We start from the raw sequence: 18,168 nt of genomic DNA on the forward strand, positions 1-18,168 counted from the left end.
GTACTGGGTTCATAAATACTTAATTGAATTAGGTCTGATGAGAGAATTCTGTATCAGGAAGCCTTCTGCATCCATTCATCATACATAAATAAGCCTTTAGCAGTATCTTCCAGAGAAAGAATAAAATGGGGGCATAAACATATTACCTGACCTTGAGGGGCTTATACCAAGAGAGCTGAAGAAATGAAGGTGCTCCCCGGAAAAGTCACAATTCTCCTCTAACCCTGATGTTCCAATGACAGAGCCCCCACCATGGCAGGCTTTCAGGCTGAAGCTCTGAGAATGAGTCAACCTCCTGAGAGATCACAGTACAACAGCTCACAGAAGGAGCTGGTGGCCTCTTGGGGGAAGAAGACTATAAGCAAGGAATTCCAGCTTTGTGGCTAGAGCGCCCACTGTGAAGATTAGTTCCTGCATCTGTAAACACTGGAACTGGACCAGTTCTCTTGACCTCTGAGGCTGTTGCACAATCAAGTGAGCAGAGATAATATCAAATAACCTGTCTGAGAACAGAAGTTAGCCAGATATGATGGAGTCACTGAAGGGACCCTGGAAGACCTGTGCCCTTCCTAATCACAATCCCTCCTTAGGAGAACAAGGTCTATAGGGATGCTAAAGTCAGAACTTTAAATCCAAAAGCTACAAACAGATATAAATAAATGTTCCATTGAAGGAATGGTGAAGGGATATCAGGAATCCATGTACCAGGAAGGTTTGGAGGATGGAATATGGGAACCACAAAGCCCTTAGCTTCCTCCAGGACTCACAAGCAATATAAACATCTTAGTTGAATGGTCTGATGGTATTCTTGAACATCCTTGCAGGACAGAGGGTACAGTGGATGTGATCTGCTATAGGAGACTGAGGGACTCCTGGATCACTAATGATCACAAATGGAATCTCGGACTTTCTGTAACCAAACAATAGTGATAGTGTATCACAGACAACCGTCAAACATACACTTACCGTATCGGCTGCGATGGGACAGAAAAGGAAAGGAGTCCTTCATTGTCCAGGTCAGATTCCACACAAAGTTATCAGGAGGAGAAGGCATTCCTTTGGGTGACTCCACGGAACTGTGACCTGGACACAAAAACAAAGGAGAGAACACTGACCCTTGTGCATAGGACGGATCTTCGAGTTGTCGTTCGATAATGGTTCAAACAGAAGTCCATCATAGGCTTCCATGACACTCAGCAGAAAGATGAGCTAAGGAGGACCAATCAGGGCACAAACAGACTGAGCTGACTGCGGCACTGTGTTGTGCATTTTCTGTCAAGCGGAGCCATATCTGAGGAGCCTGAATACTGTAGGAAGTCCATGCTAAGGCTCTCTGGAAGATGAACTAGAAGCCAGGCAGCTTAATGGCTCAGTCTAATAGCTCTATCCGAAGTCTGTTCTGCTGGTAAGAATTTGTGCAACTTTATAGGGAACTTCGATTCATCTCTTTCAAATACTGCCTCCATCCCCACACTCAGGCTTGCAACTTCATCTGATGTTGTTTGCTTGGGTTATTGCCTTATCAATGAGAGGGTTGAAATTGCACTCAGAAGTTACGAGTACTTGACAATTATGCTATTTTCAGGGAGGGGAGAAAAAAACGCTGCGTGATGGGTTTCTCATATCCAAGAGGCCAGGGAGCCACAGAGAACGAATGTTTCTGATTTGCATGAGTGAAAAAAAGGGGTTGAGAGAAAAGAGCAAAGTGGCATTAGTTCTTTATTTAACAGAACCTCAAGTGGGTTTTGTGGCGAAAAGTCATTAGAATCTATCTACAAAGTAAATGAGCAGACCGCGTGCTCATACACCGTTCTTCCCTGAAAATCCCCAAATCCATCACTATTTCCTAATGTTTTATGGTGGGCAAAGCTTTTCGTGTTAAAGGAGGAAGGGTTGGAGAATGAGTTGTTCAGTGGATAGATGTGTGGTGAGGCTAGGGGAGAGGAGAGGGGAAGGTGGGAGCTGGAGCTTCTGCGGTTTCTGCGGTGCTAATCCTGCACGGTCCTTTAGTCCTGAGACATGACAGTCACAGCACAGTGACATTTCGAGCTGGGCATCACCCTCTCCATTTTTTTAGGCGCAACAACTGAGAACGAAGAGGCAAGTGAGGGAATACAGACCAGAGCACAGACCAGGCTCTGCCCTGAGTTAGCTGACCTGCCGCTCCAGCCAGCTGTAATGTAAGCCACCTCAGGGCCTGGTAAAGGAGAGGAGTCAGCAACGGGAGGAGGAACCAAAGCCCTTCCCCAGTTTCTGCCTTGCCGCCTCTTAGGCACCTTCTGGAGCAGTGGCAATTCAGGACTGCAGACTGTCTTCAAAACAAGGCAGCAGGAACACAACCTCAGGCTGGGAAGATTGTTCAGTCAATAGTGTGCCGGCCACATGTAATGGTTTGAAAGCAGCGTCCCTCCTCTCCTTTCCTTTCAGAACCGACCTTATGTCACACGCTTTGAAAAGCTCTGGCCCGGATGCCCATAGCTGTCTTCTGTTGTTACATCCTCCATTCTTTCTCTGGGCGCTTCCGAAAAGCTGAGCACGGGGCCACATACTCCTCAAACTCTAACTGGTACCTTCTAAGAAAAAATGAACTCTCTCCCTGTCCCACAGAGCTGACATGGAAGCAGCAACTCCTGAGTGCCCAGGGAAGAGATCCTTCCTCTCCTCTCACATCTGGTCGACAGGAAGTAGAAGTGAATTGGGAGCTACCTCGTCCTCCAGCATTTCTGTGAAATGGCCCAGAGGAAGTGATGGTATAGGCACCGGAGTTATGCAAGTGAGCTATAGGGAGAAGCTATCTCATTCAAGGGGACACAAGGCTACATGAGTTCTCTTAGTGTTAGACAGCTTAAAAAATCAACAATATGAGTATAATTGATATCATACTTTGTAATGCCAGCACTTGGGATGTCGAAGCAGGAGGATTATGAACTTGGATCCAGAATAGGTATATAGGAAGACTGTCTCCAATATTAACACTAATAAATCAAGCTATAATATAGCTCATTCAATAAAGTACTTGATAGGCCAGCATAAAGGCCTGAGTTCAGATCCCACCATCCCCAAAAAGCAGGTAAATATGGTGGCATATGAGTGTTTTTCTTTTGGTTTGGTTGGGTTTTGTTTTGTTTTGAGACAGGGTTTCGCTATGCAGCCCTGGCTAGACTGGAACTTGCCATGTAGACCAGGCTAACTTCATACTTATAGAAATCTATCTGTCTCTGCCTCCTCCTTAAATCTCTAGGATTTAAGGCATAAACTGCCACTCCCAGACAGTGGCACATGCTTATAGACCTCTCCCCAGAGAGACAGGGACAGATGACTCCCAGGGGCTTCACCTACTCAGCAAGTCACAGACTAGTTTGAGAGATCCTGTTTTAGAAAACAAGGTGGACAGTTACTGAGGAATACCGAGCTTGTCTCTGGCCTCTACATGAATCTACAACTCTTACATGCTATTACAATTCATACGTAGGAGTACACATGCACACACACATGCATGCATGCACACACACATACATGCTCCTTACAATGCCTGCCAGGGCCCCATAAGTACTGTTCAAGGGGTTACGACCAAGCATGGCCACAGTGTGATGGGTCCAGGAAGATGATGACAACCAAGTCTCTGCAGTGAATGAGTATAGACAAAAAGTGCCAACTCTGTACTGAGCCATCAGCTTCACTAAACTTGAAGCAATCCCAAAGCAACACCAAACATTGGCAACAATGTTTGCCAATGATGTCATTTTTCATAACCTTTCTGTTTGGGAATGGTATTTACTTCTTCCTAGATGAAAAGAATCAAGGGGATGGGATAGAGTTTAGGAAGCACTTAGGACTCTCTGAGAGGGCACAGAATGGCAAATGACTTTTTTACCTGAAAGAGGTCCAGTTAATATATTCAGGTTTTTTTAAAAAAAAATTGAAAGCATTGAAAAAGAAAGTCCCTGAGGGCTGAGTCATGACCCAATCAGGAGACAAGAAGATCACTGTGGCTTGTCTCCTCAGATAGCACTTTACTCATTGTTAGAGTCCTCCAAGAATGCTAACAACTTGTCATCCTCCGAGTTGGGGACTGGAAAGAAAGCAGGCTGTTTTATACTGCCTTTACAGGAACTCCTAGAACTGTGGGCTCATGGGAGCTTCTAGAAGGTCCCTAGTGGAGGTGAGCATAATGATTAGCCAGGTGAAGCTGGTGGAATAGCTAATGAGAGAAGAGGCAAAAGGACAATCCCCCACCCATCTGATGCCTGAGAGTGTGAATGCCGAGGAGAACAGAGCCTACACCAATGAAGTTGCCTTCCAAAATTGATTGGATGCATTGGGACAAGAGCAATGTTAATCTTAGTTCATCGAATATGCATCGCTTTAGAATACGTAGACTAAAGAACCCTCACTGAACAGTGCAGGGCTAAGGGTATGATGGCTTCCTTCAGAGGTCTCACCCCTTCCTGTCTTCACTCCTTTTGGGAAGAGAGCTCTTGAGCATAAAGAAAAACTGTGCCATGAGAAGCAAGCCATGTAATTAAGAGAAGGGAGGGGTGTTAATCCCAAAAATGCAAGGAGAAAGACCACCGACCCAAATGAATTTAAGCAAGCAATTAATGAAAGCAAGCTTTTTAAAGTTTGTGTACACAGGCTGCCTCCCCCTAATACAGGGTTCAAGAGGTCAGCATGCGACATGTACAAGGTACGAGTTTTTATAGCTCAGGTGTAGGGGAGTTTCAAATGGGGGATCTGGCAGGCAAATTGGGGGGTAGCTACAGGAGCAGCAGAACAAGGCAGTCATAACCTTTTGAAACAAAGGCAGAGTTTCAAGATAGTTATAACAACTTTTGAAACCCGGGCAAGGTTGCTGTTCCCTAGAACAGGCAGTACAGAACCATTTGTAGTGAAGGTTACAGGTGGGCATGGCCCAATCCTTGAGGAACAGAGGTTTAATCATAAACAGGAATGAATCTGGTTTGTCTAGTTGTGAAGATGTGATTTAAGCTACTGGCTAAAACAGAAAGAGTCTTGGACTCTGGAGGATGAAGAGCGGAAAAGGAAAGAGGGAGAAGGGTGGGCAGGAGACGAGCTTCCGGGTGTCCAAGTGAGCCTCTGCTGGCCTAAGGAGACAAAGGGAAAGAAACACCCCTGGACTGGGGGATTATAGACTGAATACTGTAAGGTTTTTCCCGTCTCTAATGATTTTCCAAGCCCTCTTTCCGCTCTATACGGAACTGAGATGGAGTGAAGACCCCAAGCTCTTGATACTGCTCTCTTTTGCCATTGTATCGCCCACCCCCTGCCGCCCTCAGCTCAGATTCACGGTCCATCTCTTTGTAGCCTTCCTGTGCCCACTGTCTAAATGAGTTTGCCTCTTGCTTCTTCACAGCTGTTCTGAAGTAGCTGTGTGTGGTACTGAGGAGGGAAAGAGGAATACACAATGAAGCTGATAAATCTCTTTTAAGTGCACCGCCAGGAACGCCCAGGACCGCTCAGAAACCCCCATTATATTCCCTGACCAAGCCAAACCACTCTAACACAGTTATTTCCACGTTAGCTTTTCAGAGCCCCCCTTTCCCTCCTGTCTTCAGCTAATAACCTTGCTCTGTAGTAGCTCACTGAGGAAGCAAAAGTCTAGGTACTCATGGCCAGGAACCAGAACCTGGGTGTACTTCCATCACTCCTATTTGAAGGATCCGCGCACGGTTTATCCTCTTCAGTAGCATCGGCCCCTGCTTGGAGGTGCTCACCTTATCCCTGAGAAGTCTGCTGTTGCAATGGCTATCCCTGGCTCCTGCATCTGTGATTTACCCCCTTTACAAAATACCAAGCTGATCTCAGCCACAGAAAGCATGAACCGTCTTTAGGAAACAAAACAAGTCCCTTGACCCCCACACTCCACTTCAGTCACTAACATCATGACTCTGCAGCTAAATCTCTTGAGAAGTTGGTCTCCACAGTCTTCCTTCCACCTTCCCTAAAATGTAGTAAAAAGCACAATTGTGTTGCTTCTCCATGTCAAGGTCACTGTCAACCCCAGTCTTGGTCTTACAGACCTTCTGTGCAACGTTTGACCCAACTGACGTCTCCTTGCTTTTTGGACTTCTCACATCACGGTAGCCACAGAGCCCTTGGGTGCCTCCTACATTGGTGGTAGGGGCCACTCATCCTGTTTGCCAGATGTCCCAGACTGAACAGGAAGAAAAGTCTCCAGGTCCTGACAGCCCTTGCCTGGGAAATTCTGTAGCTAAACTTTGTACTGTGCCACAGTGAGTGATCCTGGCCAACGGACAATGACCAATGACAAAGAAGTTCAAGGAATCCACAACCTACTAAGGAGTCTTTGCTGACCAATAGACAGACTGATTTTAAAGAAACCCGCATCCATTCATGTTTATATTAATTAAACACTTGGGTATTTTTTTCCTTAGAGAACCACTTAGAGAATTTCTCTTTGCCTGGTGTGTAAATATGCTCAACTGTAAAGAAAAAAAATCTGTGGGATATTTGTGTTCCCTTTTGAGATTTATATCTCCAGGCCAAAACACTCATCTAAAAATAGAATATATTCACTCATCCACGCCAGTTCTGCACTTTCTTACCTGATAAGCGTTTTGGACATAACATGGGCTAACCCAAAATCTTTACACCTTTTACCTAAAACTTATTTCAGAAGTTAATACTCATGCTCACTCCACTGCTCAGGGCAAAAGGTGAGAAGCAGCCTCACACCTCCTGCCAGTTCACCTCCAAACTGTGATGGCGCTCCTGAAACTGTATGCTCTCTTGTCTTTCTCCCCATCACCTCTCAGCCTGACTGCTGCTGTCTGTGGAAACCCAGCTGGTCTCGGAAACCCAGCTGGTCTCCCCGCAACCCGTCCTTCACACATCAGTTAGATTGACAATTCACCCCTGGAAGTTTCCTTCTATAGCCTTGCTTCAAAGGACTCCATCTGATCTGACCCCTCCTTCATGTTCTGATTACAGTTCTCACCATTTTCCCTTCCCCAGAACTCAGTCTTAGAGGAGTCCTCGCCGTTCCTCAAACTCATCAAGGGCACTCTTATCCCAGAGCTCCGCATGGGTCATATCTCACCTCACCTCAGAGGTCTGTGGCCACTCCTTCCCTTTCCCTCTGTGCAGGCGACTACCCATGTATCTCCTTAGACAGCACTCACCACACAGCACCCTGTCTATTCTCCCCCTGTCTTCTATTATTTCTTCTACACATACGTCATGTATATTGATTTGCTTATTGCATACTTCTAGAACTATACACTATTATTACCAGACATGGTACATAATAGACACTCAACAAATACTTGTCAAATGAATGAAAGAAAGGCCCTGGAGAATATTGGTAATTTTGGAACTTATTAGCTATTTAATTTTAGGCTGGGACATACTTGGAGGAGTATCAACTTTCTGAAAATGATGATAAGAATATGAATAAATCATGCTCTAACATCTCCCGGGGTTTTATAAGGGCCAAATGAGCCAACACGTGAGTGTGCTGTACTGTTTAGATGCCAGCCGTGCCATTCTGAGAATACATGTGCATGTCCACATCTGCTCCACCACATGTACTTGTGTGTCTGGAGGCCAGCGATACTTTGGGCATCTTCTGTTGTTCTCCACATTATTATGTGAGACAGAGTCTCTTCAGTACCGTAAATTCACTAATTTGCTGGGCTATTTGGTTAGCAAGATCACAGGTACTGCGGGTCTCTGTGCCCACAAAGCTGGCGTTACAGGGATATGCCACAATACCTGGCTTTCTCATGGGTTAAAGCAAGTGTCTGAGCTCAGGTAGCCCTTGTTTCTACTGAACCATCGATGTGGGATTCCCCTCTGTATGCTGTTAATAGGTTTTATTGCCATTGGTTAATAAAGAAGCTGCTTTTGGCCACTGGCTTAACAGAATATAGTCAGGCTGGAAAAGATATAGGGAGAGAGTAGGCAGAGTCGGAGAGATGCCATGGAGCTCCTGAAGGGGACAGTTGCCTTGGGAAGCTTTCCGGTAAACCACGAGCCTCTTGGTAAAATATAAAATAATAGGAATGGGCTAATTTAAGATATAAGAGCTAGCTAGCAATACCCCTAAGTGATTGGCCAAACAGTGCTTTAATTAACACAGTTTCTGTGTGATTATTTCAGGTCTGGGCAGCTGGGAACGAACACACAGCCTCTGTCTACAAACTATCTTTCCAGTTCTCTCCATCTTCATGTCTTATGCCTCTATCTCCATTGGAGAAATCAAGATGAATATGAATCCTGGTCCCTTTCCAATTCCAAGAAGATCTTGTATTGATAAACATGATGTCTAAACATCAAAGTGCTTGCCCAGGGCATTCTTCTGTTATTCAGTAGCTAACTGTGGACTTGGCCGACTGTCAGCTGCCTTGAATACCCGAATTTCAGCCAGTAGGTGATGTCTGTATTTCAGATCTTCATTTTCGTGTGGTGTGTCCACTAATCTAAGCCAATGTACATAATCTAGTGGATTTATCATCTTTGTGTCAACAGAAGAAATAACAAGCTATGCGTGTGTGCCAGTTATTTATGTGATTGCCCTAGGTTCACTATGAGCCGTGTTTTACAAATTTCCATCAATAAACTGTAACAAGCGCCTGTATTTGAAACCCTCCTTGGAGTTCTCCTGCCATCCTTGTACGCGTGTTACTTATTTATTTTCCTTCCAACAGCAAAACAATCCCTGACAGCTTGCTGGTTATTCCCCCTCATTTGAAAACACACTTAATAATGCATTATTTTACAATGATTTTGTGTCACACAGGGCAAAGCCTAATGTGGCCGAATAAATAGCCATCCAGATTTCAAACAGTAGTAAGCAGGCAGAGTTCTGCAGGGAAAGAAAGCAGAGGACAGGCCTCGTGTGGGCACTGGCAGCTAGGGGAAATGGTTCAGGTATTCATGAAGCTTGGCCCACACCTGTTCATCCGGAGGAACATTCTTGTTACACCTGACTGTAAGTGTCAACAGTGATGATGGGGTTTTGCAACAGGCAGTGAATTCAGTCTAAAATGCAAAGATGTGATTTTTATTTCAGAAGAAAGAAAAGAACGGGTTAGCAGATGTACTCTTTATCCTGAAGACTCAGACTTCCCTACACCTTTTCTGGGCTGGAAATGAGGGGGTTGGACTCGCTGCTTGCTAAAGACCCCTCTGGTGCATGCATATCTGGCTTTCTATACTCTGCTTTCACGTTTTCTTCCAGCTGGCTCATTCAGAGAGGAGCGATTAAAGTCAGGGGTGGAATCTGAAAGGAAGGAAGCAGCCCCCCACTCCGGTTCACCTTTCTCTAAGTTCCACTCCCATCCTGCCAGAAACATGGATGCTCTTTCTTCAGAGCTCAAGTCCTGAAGCAGAAATGAGTCTCATAATTTTCTCTCGGACCATTGAAAGTCAGCTCCAACACATGTTTCTTGCTTTTTCCCCCTGTCCCCAGAGATCCTGTTTATAACTGTGGAGTTCACTCAGTGGTGAAACGTAGCCGTCTGCCCCGGGGAAAATAGACACTCCTTGAAAAGGCTTGGCATGAAAGAACACCACAAACACAAAGAAGATCACGACTGCAACTCCTGCTCTCGGAGAGTTAATTGTCAAAATTAACTACTGCCGAAAGATAAGTTAGTGATATACCAGGAAAGAAATCCTGTACATAGCATATTAATCTATAAAGGCATGGCAAAGACTTTATACACATATGGCCGAAGCCTGGAAATCTGAAGCCTCACACCATGTTTGATCTTCATAGTGGCTTGTATGAGAATGACAGCTCCTCAGCTCATGTATTTGAATGTGTGGTCCCTTCCCAATTGGTAGAACTGTTTGGGAAGGATTAGGAGGTGTGACCCTGGAGCAGATGCAGAACTACCTCCTACTTGTAGATCGGATGTAAGCTCTCAGATTCTGCTCCAGAGACCTGTCTGCTTGCCTGCTACCAGGCTCCTCGGCATGATGGTCGTGGACTGTCACCCTCTTGAACAATGAGCCCCAATAAAGGTATTCCTTTATAAATTGCCTTGGTCCTGGTGTCTTGTTACAGCAATAGGCAACCTTTTCATTGTTCACGTTCTGTGACACTGTTAGTCTTTAAGCTTTTCCCCAGTCTAATACATGCATAAAATAGCTTTACCCAACTCTGACTCCCTATAGTCTTTTAAAAAAATCTGTTGTCTTTTTCTTTTTTCTTTTTCTTTTCTGAGACAGAATCTTGTTACATTGTTGGCTGACTTTCGGGGACTATCTGTATGTCTCACCACCTGGGAAATCCTCTTCTAAATGTCCAACCAAATTCATGTCCCCAAAAGTCACCATTGTCCCTCAGCTGGACCCCCCATCAAATCAGTAGATTTAGGATTTGTCTTCTGCCAAGCAAATCTTGAACCTAATCCATGCCTGACCATCAAGGCCCCCAAAGACAGGCATTTAGGCTACATTCCAATGGTGCTGTGTCAGCTACCTTGGATGCCTATGAGCAGGTATTACAACAATGTGCTTACTTCATTCTCAAATCCTAAGTTTCAGAGCTGCTGTTCATGCTGAATTTCATTTTCTTCCTTCCTTCCTTTCTTTTTTCTTTCTTTCTTTCTTTCTTTTTTCCTACCTTCTTTCTTTCTCTTTCTTCCTTCCTTTTTATTTCTTTCTTACAAAGCTAGAGGAAAAGATTAGGAAGAATGTTGTCTTGTCTCATGTAAAATAGGCTGCTCCATGTCAGAGGCAAAGCCAAATGGGGGCATAGCCCTATTTTGTCAGCTAAAATACCACATCTCAGTAGGCTTCTGGTGATTCACAATTCATGGTCAAAGTCAAATAACGAAGACTATTACACTTGATGCCCTCTCTTTCAAAATTTCTCTCTTTCTTTGAACAATCCTAATCCACGTCATTTTGTCTTCCTAGAGATAACCTCATTGTCCCAAGGAAGCTGCTCCTGACCTGCCTGTGAGCTTCCTTCTCTTGCTCTTGATATGCTTGGTCACCGTACCAATGCTCCATCATCTCGATTTCAGTAGCTGTTGAAAACTCACTAGCAGTTCACTAATCCAAGAGAGTGATGGAGAGTGTGTCACTTTCTAGGTGACCTGATTCATAATGCATGCCTCCTGCTCCTACTTACACCCACAACCCAAGAGCCTCCATTAGCAGGGCACCATGATTGCCCATTCTGGGTCTGCTTCCACGGCTTCCTCATGCACAGCTCTCTATGAAATTCACTCCACTGTGATCTCAAACCTATTTTCTCCCCCCCCCCAAAAAATATGTTGGCTAGAATAATAATCAAAAGAAAGTCTTTGAACTGCCACGAGGCCTTTCATCTTGTGATCTCAGAGAGCTTTACCAGGCACTAAATAATTAATGTGCCGAAAGTGACACAAAAAAGGGGCAGCCTGCAAAATCAAGTCCGTCAACAAAAGGCCTTTCTCGTTTGGAGCAAGGGAGTAGTTATGGGGATAATCACCCACTGCGAGTCCAGCCGTCTCCAGGGATGTTGGACAAGAGGCTATTAACCACTCAAGAACAATCGACTCTTCTCTTGACCTGTTTTGAGCTCGGAAGTGACAGTAACCAGGGTGACCACTGAGATCATGTAGCAAACTCTGGGGGGAGGGCATCGGCCACACTTGGGAAGGGATCTCCAGCATGGAAAAGTGGAGAGTGCGCATTTGCCATGACATGCCCTCCAGAGCCAGCCATTCTATGATCCTCACAGTGACCCTGTTGGCTAACCTCTTTTGTAGAGCTGTAGGGATTAAGGCTCAGAGAACACAAGGATCCTACACAAGGTCGGTCTCTGACTGCTGTGACTGACAGGAGTAACTTTAGGGAAAAGGGTTTAGTTTGGCTCCTAAGGGTCCATTCAGGTAGGAAGGCACAGGGGCAGGCCCATGAGGGGACTAGTCACAGTATCCAAATCCAGTCCAGTTAATGGTGAAGATTCATCATCACAGTCTTATAGCATTTGTATAGAACACCTAACTGCCATCCTTGGACTTGTAGGCCAGCCAGGAATACCACTCGGCAACACGAACCCCTTGAGACGGTGATGTCCTTGGAGAACTGGGACATTGAATTCAATACCACTGAAGGAGATGGATCAGATCACAGAGGCTTCCAGCATTCTTGTAAATGAAGACAGAGTCCTTTGGGGCAGCCAGGAAGGTGACCCAGAAATACACACCTTCAGTCATGACAGTTTAGCCTTAAGCCTCCACAGCCTTAGGCTCACGCAACACTGTTTCCATGGCAACTACCATAAGGTCTATGCCCCTGGGCCCTTCAGATGGAACATTGACTGGTCTAGGTGGGGATCGGGCACAGAAAAATGTCTAAGAACTTCAAGTCCTTTCTGGACCTCTTCAGGTACTGAGCACTTATCTCAGTTCAGGAAAAAGACTGCTCGAGAGGCCACAATCTAGAGATGGGAAGCAGAGCTGTCACAGATGAGTGTGCTGGGTGGAACCCAGATCTGGGAGCAAGGCTGCTCCCACACGACCTTGTGAAAGCTGCTTAACTTTTCGGAAGCTTTGTCTCTCTGCATTTATACAGAACTCACTGTGATTTCCCATGCAAACTTTACAGATGCTCTGAGAATTAATGAGACAGTACACACAAAGCCCTAGGGCTCTTTTGAACAAAAGTACACCAGAAATCCTTGTGCTGGTACTAAGGGGCATTGTCAGGATGATACATTTTAAAACAGTCTTTACCTGTTATCGCTAAAATAAACTTGGCTTGGATTAAAACAGATAGGCCAACAGCCTAATTTGCTCTGCCCTTCTCTGATGCTACATCACCCTTCTGTTTCCATTCATCTTGTCCTGGGAACAGCCGTGGCCACTGGTACCCTTGACCCCCATTGCAGAGCTTCTGAGTGAGAGCTGGAAGGGATCTTAATGGTGATTTGTCTATGTCTTCCCATCATGTGGACAAGGAAGCTGGAACACGGGGAGGGACAAGCTTTACCCAAGGTCACCTCACCAGTGCAGCATCAGAAAGCCGCTCTCTCTCTCTCCTCTGCTTCTCCATTTTGTGCCTCCCTAACCATGGAAGTAGTGAAGGAAACAGGCAGGGAAAGGAACCCATGTGGTTTGAAGCTTTAAAACCATAGATTCAACGTATTCCACAATGCTCTGGAGTGAAAAATTTAAAAACAAAACAAACAAAACACCAAAACTTAACAAAAAAATCAATACTGTGTGTGTGTGTGTGTGTGTGTGTGTGTAGTTGGCACATGCTGTGCCCGTACCAGGCCTCCGTGAAGAGTCTTGCAATGAATGGAATCTTATTTTTCCCATCTTCCAAAGAGGGAACCGAGACTCAAAGAGACTAACATGCCTAAGGCCTGGAAACCAAACACACGCAAGCTAAGATTTATTCATTCAATTATCGATCCTGAACATCTTCTAGGTATCTAGCTCTGTTCTTGGAAGCTAAGCTACCTCGACGAGCAGAAGTTTACTTTAGACCACGCTTGTCTCAGTTGATCTTCTATTGCTGTGAGAAAATGGCCTGACAAAGGCCACATAAAAGAGAATGGGTTTAGTTGCCTAGTAGTTCCAGGGGACATTCAGTTGGTCATGCTGTGGAAGTCACAGAGAGAAACAGGAGTCGGGGGGGGGGCGGCGGCGGCACTGTGCCCACAGTCAGGGAATAGATTAAGAAGGCTAAGAGAAGACACCTGAAAAGCTGATGCCTGAGATGAGGCCCAATGTGGATGACCAGAGGGAACGAGTTCAACAGAGGAGGTTCCTGTTGGAGGCTGCAGAAGGCTGGGGTCTTTCCAAACCCACATCTCTCTCGGTCCATACCTTTAATTCTATTCCTTATGGTGTCATAACACTGCCCAGCCGAGAACTCTTTGGGGATCATGTTAACTGCCCTGAATTAAACCTAGCAGAAAGATATTGCCCAGGACATGGATGTCTGTACCATCCTCTTGAGAATGACAGGCCAGTCAGGAAAGGCAGCACTTGGCAAGACTCCTGTGTCTTTTCAGCCACCCTCTGAGTGTTCTGTTTGGAACTATCACCAAGTTTTTTACAGGGAGGACACCTGGAACTCATGGACCAGACCGCCATCTTGCACTTGGCTTTGAAACCTGAATTTCCCTTTAGAAAAGTGAAGGGTTGAAAAGATCTCTGGAACCCGCAGCCACCTAGCATCAAACAAACCATGACATGGATCTGCAGTCTGTCCTCAACACAGTGTGGGCTGAGGGTGTCAGAGCCTGGCTAGTCTATTTCCCTTTGAGGAGTGGGAAGCTAGGCAAGGAGGGAGTCACAAGAGGATGGGAAGGGGAACAGAGAAGATGAAGGGTGTGAAGGTGGGTGAGCGGACTAGCATTAAGGAATGGGGCTCACACAGAGAAAGAAAGCCACATGAAGAGGCAAGAGAGATGATCCGAGATTTTTCACTGTTTGGAACTTACAGAGAGGAAGTCATTCACAGTCCTACTGTTAAAAAAAAAAGCCATAAAATACCTTGGGGAAAACATGAAAGTCACACTGCCACCATACAGATGAGCACCCTGGAATTAGCTGCCAGAGCAATGTCTGAAGAGAGGAAATTCAATGGCCCACATTGCGGCCTCCTCCCTTTCCCCTCCCGGCTCCCACCCCAGTCCAAACCGCCTGGCTCTGAAAGTAGAGGCAGTAATTTGAAGCCAGCAAGTGTGAAGGAATGTCGGAACAGTTATTTGCCTTCATGCAGTACTTCTTGAGTGCATCTTTTAGAAATGTAATTTAATATACACTTTCAGATTTTCTATAGAAAGTTAAAAAAAAAAAGGAAGGTCCAAAGAAGAAAATAAATATCATCCCATCTCCGGCATCCGGGGAGCTTGGCGTTAATATTTTACAATGTATTTTTCTCAACTTGGTTTTTCACTTGCTAACAATGCAGCGTCTGGCTGAGGAGTGTGGAGAGAAGTTCCTCTCCAACTGTTAGGCCAGTGGACAAGGCTGAGAGAAGTCACCCTCTATGACCACATAGGGGCCAGCAGCAGCCAGCTGACACCCCGGTTCAAATGCTGAAGCCATGAAAATCTAAAGTCTCCTCAGCCTCAGGCAAGAGCCTGACTTTAAAGGTTTGGAGACAGCAGGGCCAGCCCTCAGCAGGAAGGGCCTTTGGATGTGTATGCAGGAGGAAGCAGATGCCCGGTAGTATGGTGTGCCACTCCCAGATGAGTGGGAGGAGGAGTTGGCACCTCTGCTCTGATGGGTACAGTTTTCTGAAGAAAAAGGCTAGGAAATGTGTTGTGTTGATTCTTGAGCCTAAATGGTAGGCACAGCACATTGATGTCATGACTTGGAAGAGATGCAAAGACAAAAGAATGGAACTCCATCTCTCTCCCTCCCCAAAGAACAACCAATGAGGAAGAACTGGAGGTGGAGTCTTATGTCAATGGCCAGATTCAAACTCCACAAACAGACAGAGTTCTCAAAAACCCTTCACTCAAGCCTCTGTTCTTCATAGGAAGTTTACAAGACAAGACAATGCACTCCAAACCAAAGAAGTAGAAGAAAAATATCACAGAAGTTAGGTCAGTACTTTCCAGCCTTGGGGATGTTCTATCGGGAACTCACCAAGGCCAGCTGGCCTGGGTCTGAAAAAGCATGGGATAAATCCGGACTGGCTGAACATAGAGGACAATGAGGAATACTGAGAACTCAAGAACAATCGCAGTGGGTTTTTGATCCTACTGCACATACTGGCTTTGGGGGAGCCTAGCCAGCCTTTTTTAGATTCACTCACAAAAACAAAAATGTGGCTCACTGAGGTAGACAGAAGAGGATGCCCATAAGGAAAGCAACTGACCCAAGGACTTTCAGCACTCCCAGTCTGTCCGGCCCAGTCTCCTTGAGTACTAGGGACTTAATATGTCAGAGTTCTTGTACACCCAATGTCAGCTGAAGCTCAGGTATAGAACACTGTGAAGGAAGGACGAGGCACTCTAGACCAAGTGACAGAGCCGCCATAAACAGAGAGAGCTGATAGTATCTCACCCCTCTTCATCCTTTCCAAGAACATCTGCAAACAGTAATGAGGACGCTGGTCCACAGAGCACTCTTAGGGCTTATCCTGTGGAAGCAGGGGAAGAGTGGAGGTGCCCCACATTGCTTGTTGGACACCAAATTGGTGACACAGTGGGGAGGGTTCTTGAAGTGGGATCTGATGGGAACTTAGAAGGTTCCAGTCATGCATTTATAATTTCTGAGAAGCTTCTTCAAAGAAAGTAGCTAAAAGGAGGCTCCTTGTCTATGCTGAGAAGTTCAGAAAAGAATTCCATGGGATGGTTGCTAAATGGACCAAAGTAATGATTACAAATGACCGTGTGCACTTTGGTACATAGCCTCTTTTGTCATCCCATGACTGTCTTATCTGAGGTCCCATCAGGATGAGGACCTCTTTATGACTAAAGACCTGCGCTGACTGAGATGCCTGGGCTCCCTCCCTTCCCCCTCCCATCATGGTAGCAGGGTGAGCCTTCTAAGATTAGAGCATGAATTTGGTGGTTTGAATGACAATGGTCTCCACAGATTCACAGGGAGGGAATGGTACTATTAGGAGGTATGGCCTTGTTGAAGGAAGAATGTCCTAGAGGCAGGCTTTGGGGTTTCAGAAGCTCAAGCCAGGCCCAGGGTCATTCTCTCTTTCTGCTGCCTGCAGATCTGGATTAGAACTCTTGGCTCCTTCTCCAGCACCATGTTTGCCTGCGTGCCACCATGCTTCCCACCATGAGGATAAGGAACTAAAGCGCTGATCTGTAAGCCACTCCAATTAAATGTTTTCCTTTATAAGAGTTGCTGTGGTCATGGTGTCTCTTCACAGCACTAGAAACCCTAACTAAGACAATAAACTTTGAGAAATTGCTTTCGGTAGTGACTCCGGGAGTCGCTTCTCAGATAATGGACTCTTTGTCTGCAAGTGGCACTCTATTTCTCTGAGACCTCTCAGGTCTTGCTGTCACTGAAGAGTCTTGGCGGCGGCAGGCACCATGGCTGCTGAGACCAGGTATAAAAGAAGCTAACCCTTGAGACTGCTGAATAAATGATTATATTAGATCTAGATAGGTCACAGTCACAGAAGGTATATGTGATATTAAAAGTCTGAATGGAAAATGAAAATATTTCCTGAAATCCCCTTAATAACTCTACATGCAAACCCAAGATTTCCATGTTTTCTTTTCCAGGATAATAGCAGTCTAGTCCAAGAGAAGCAGCAAGGACCACACAGTAAAAGTATTTGGAGCAGGTGATTGAAATATCGGCTAATTGGACAATACTGGTTCTGCTGGGGGTTTTTTTTTCTGTGCACAAAATGCCTTTTAGATTCCTAGGGAGGTTGCTGCCACCGTCCTGCAGAGCTGTTATAGGAAAGTTAAATCACTTCCCTACTCATTGCTTATAATCTGTAGCAGGATCAGAGGAGGGGCCTCCCTTGGCTGGTCGCCATACACATGGGTTAACCCTGGGCATCTGAGCAGGATGCATTCAGAGACTTCTGGAATCCCCACCTTCCCGAATCCTGACATAGCATAAAATACATTATCCTCACCTGGATAAAATACATTATCACAATAGGCAGAAAACAACAAATCACGGAACCATCTACGTGGCTCACAGCCACACCCCACCTAATAGTGTGGCATTTTCCAAGTCCTATCTCAACACAAAATGACAATTTACTACATTTCGTGTAATTTAGTTCGCTCCCAAATAGTCAAACTGCAACTGTTAAGGCTACCACTGCTGAGAACCTGCTGTAGCTAGACTATGCAAAGGGACTAACGCCAGATACAGAATCTGCTTTTCCACCTCTATTGAGGTCACACACTCTGAAACAGGCAGCGGAAGGCAAGAACTGCTGTGCACTTCAGACTTTCATCCCTGGCTCCCTTACTGTTGACACAGGGAGGGCTGTGCACTATTATGGCTGGAGGTCAGTGACAATCACATCTATATTAACTTCAACTCCTTTGAAGTGGAAAAAATTGGGAAAGGCATACTCATGGATTGCTCATTGCTGGAATGCTAAGGACTTAATATTTGTGTTTCCCCATCTAAATTCAGAGGTTGAAATTAATTCCTATCCATATGGTTCTATTAAGAAGGAGGGGACTTTAGGAGATGGGACACTTAGTGGAGATCTATTAAA

General features: G+C 45.4%; 1 protein-coding gene across 1 annotated transcript in view; it reads right to left on the reverse strand.

Moving 5' to 3' along the window:
* Positions 1-18,168, reverse strand: part of Alk (ALK receptor tyrosine kinase) — a 726,297-nt gene that overhangs the window by 512,161 nt on the left and 195,968 nt on the right. Inside the window, exon 2 of the mRNA XM_075955828.1 lies at positions 967-1,083. Coding sequence (XP_075811943.1) covers positions 967-1,083 — 117 coding nt within the window. The remainder of the gene's footprint in view (positions 1-966; positions 1,084-18,168) is intronic.

This window comes from Microtus pennsylvanicus, chromosome 21 (assembly GCF_037038515.1).
Source record: "Microtus pennsylvanicus isolate mMicPen1 chromosome 21, mMicPen1.hap1, whole genome shotgun sequence".
Lineage (NCBI taxonomy): Eukaryota > Metazoa > Chordata > Mammalia > Rodentia > Cricetidae > Microtus > Microtus pennsylvanicus.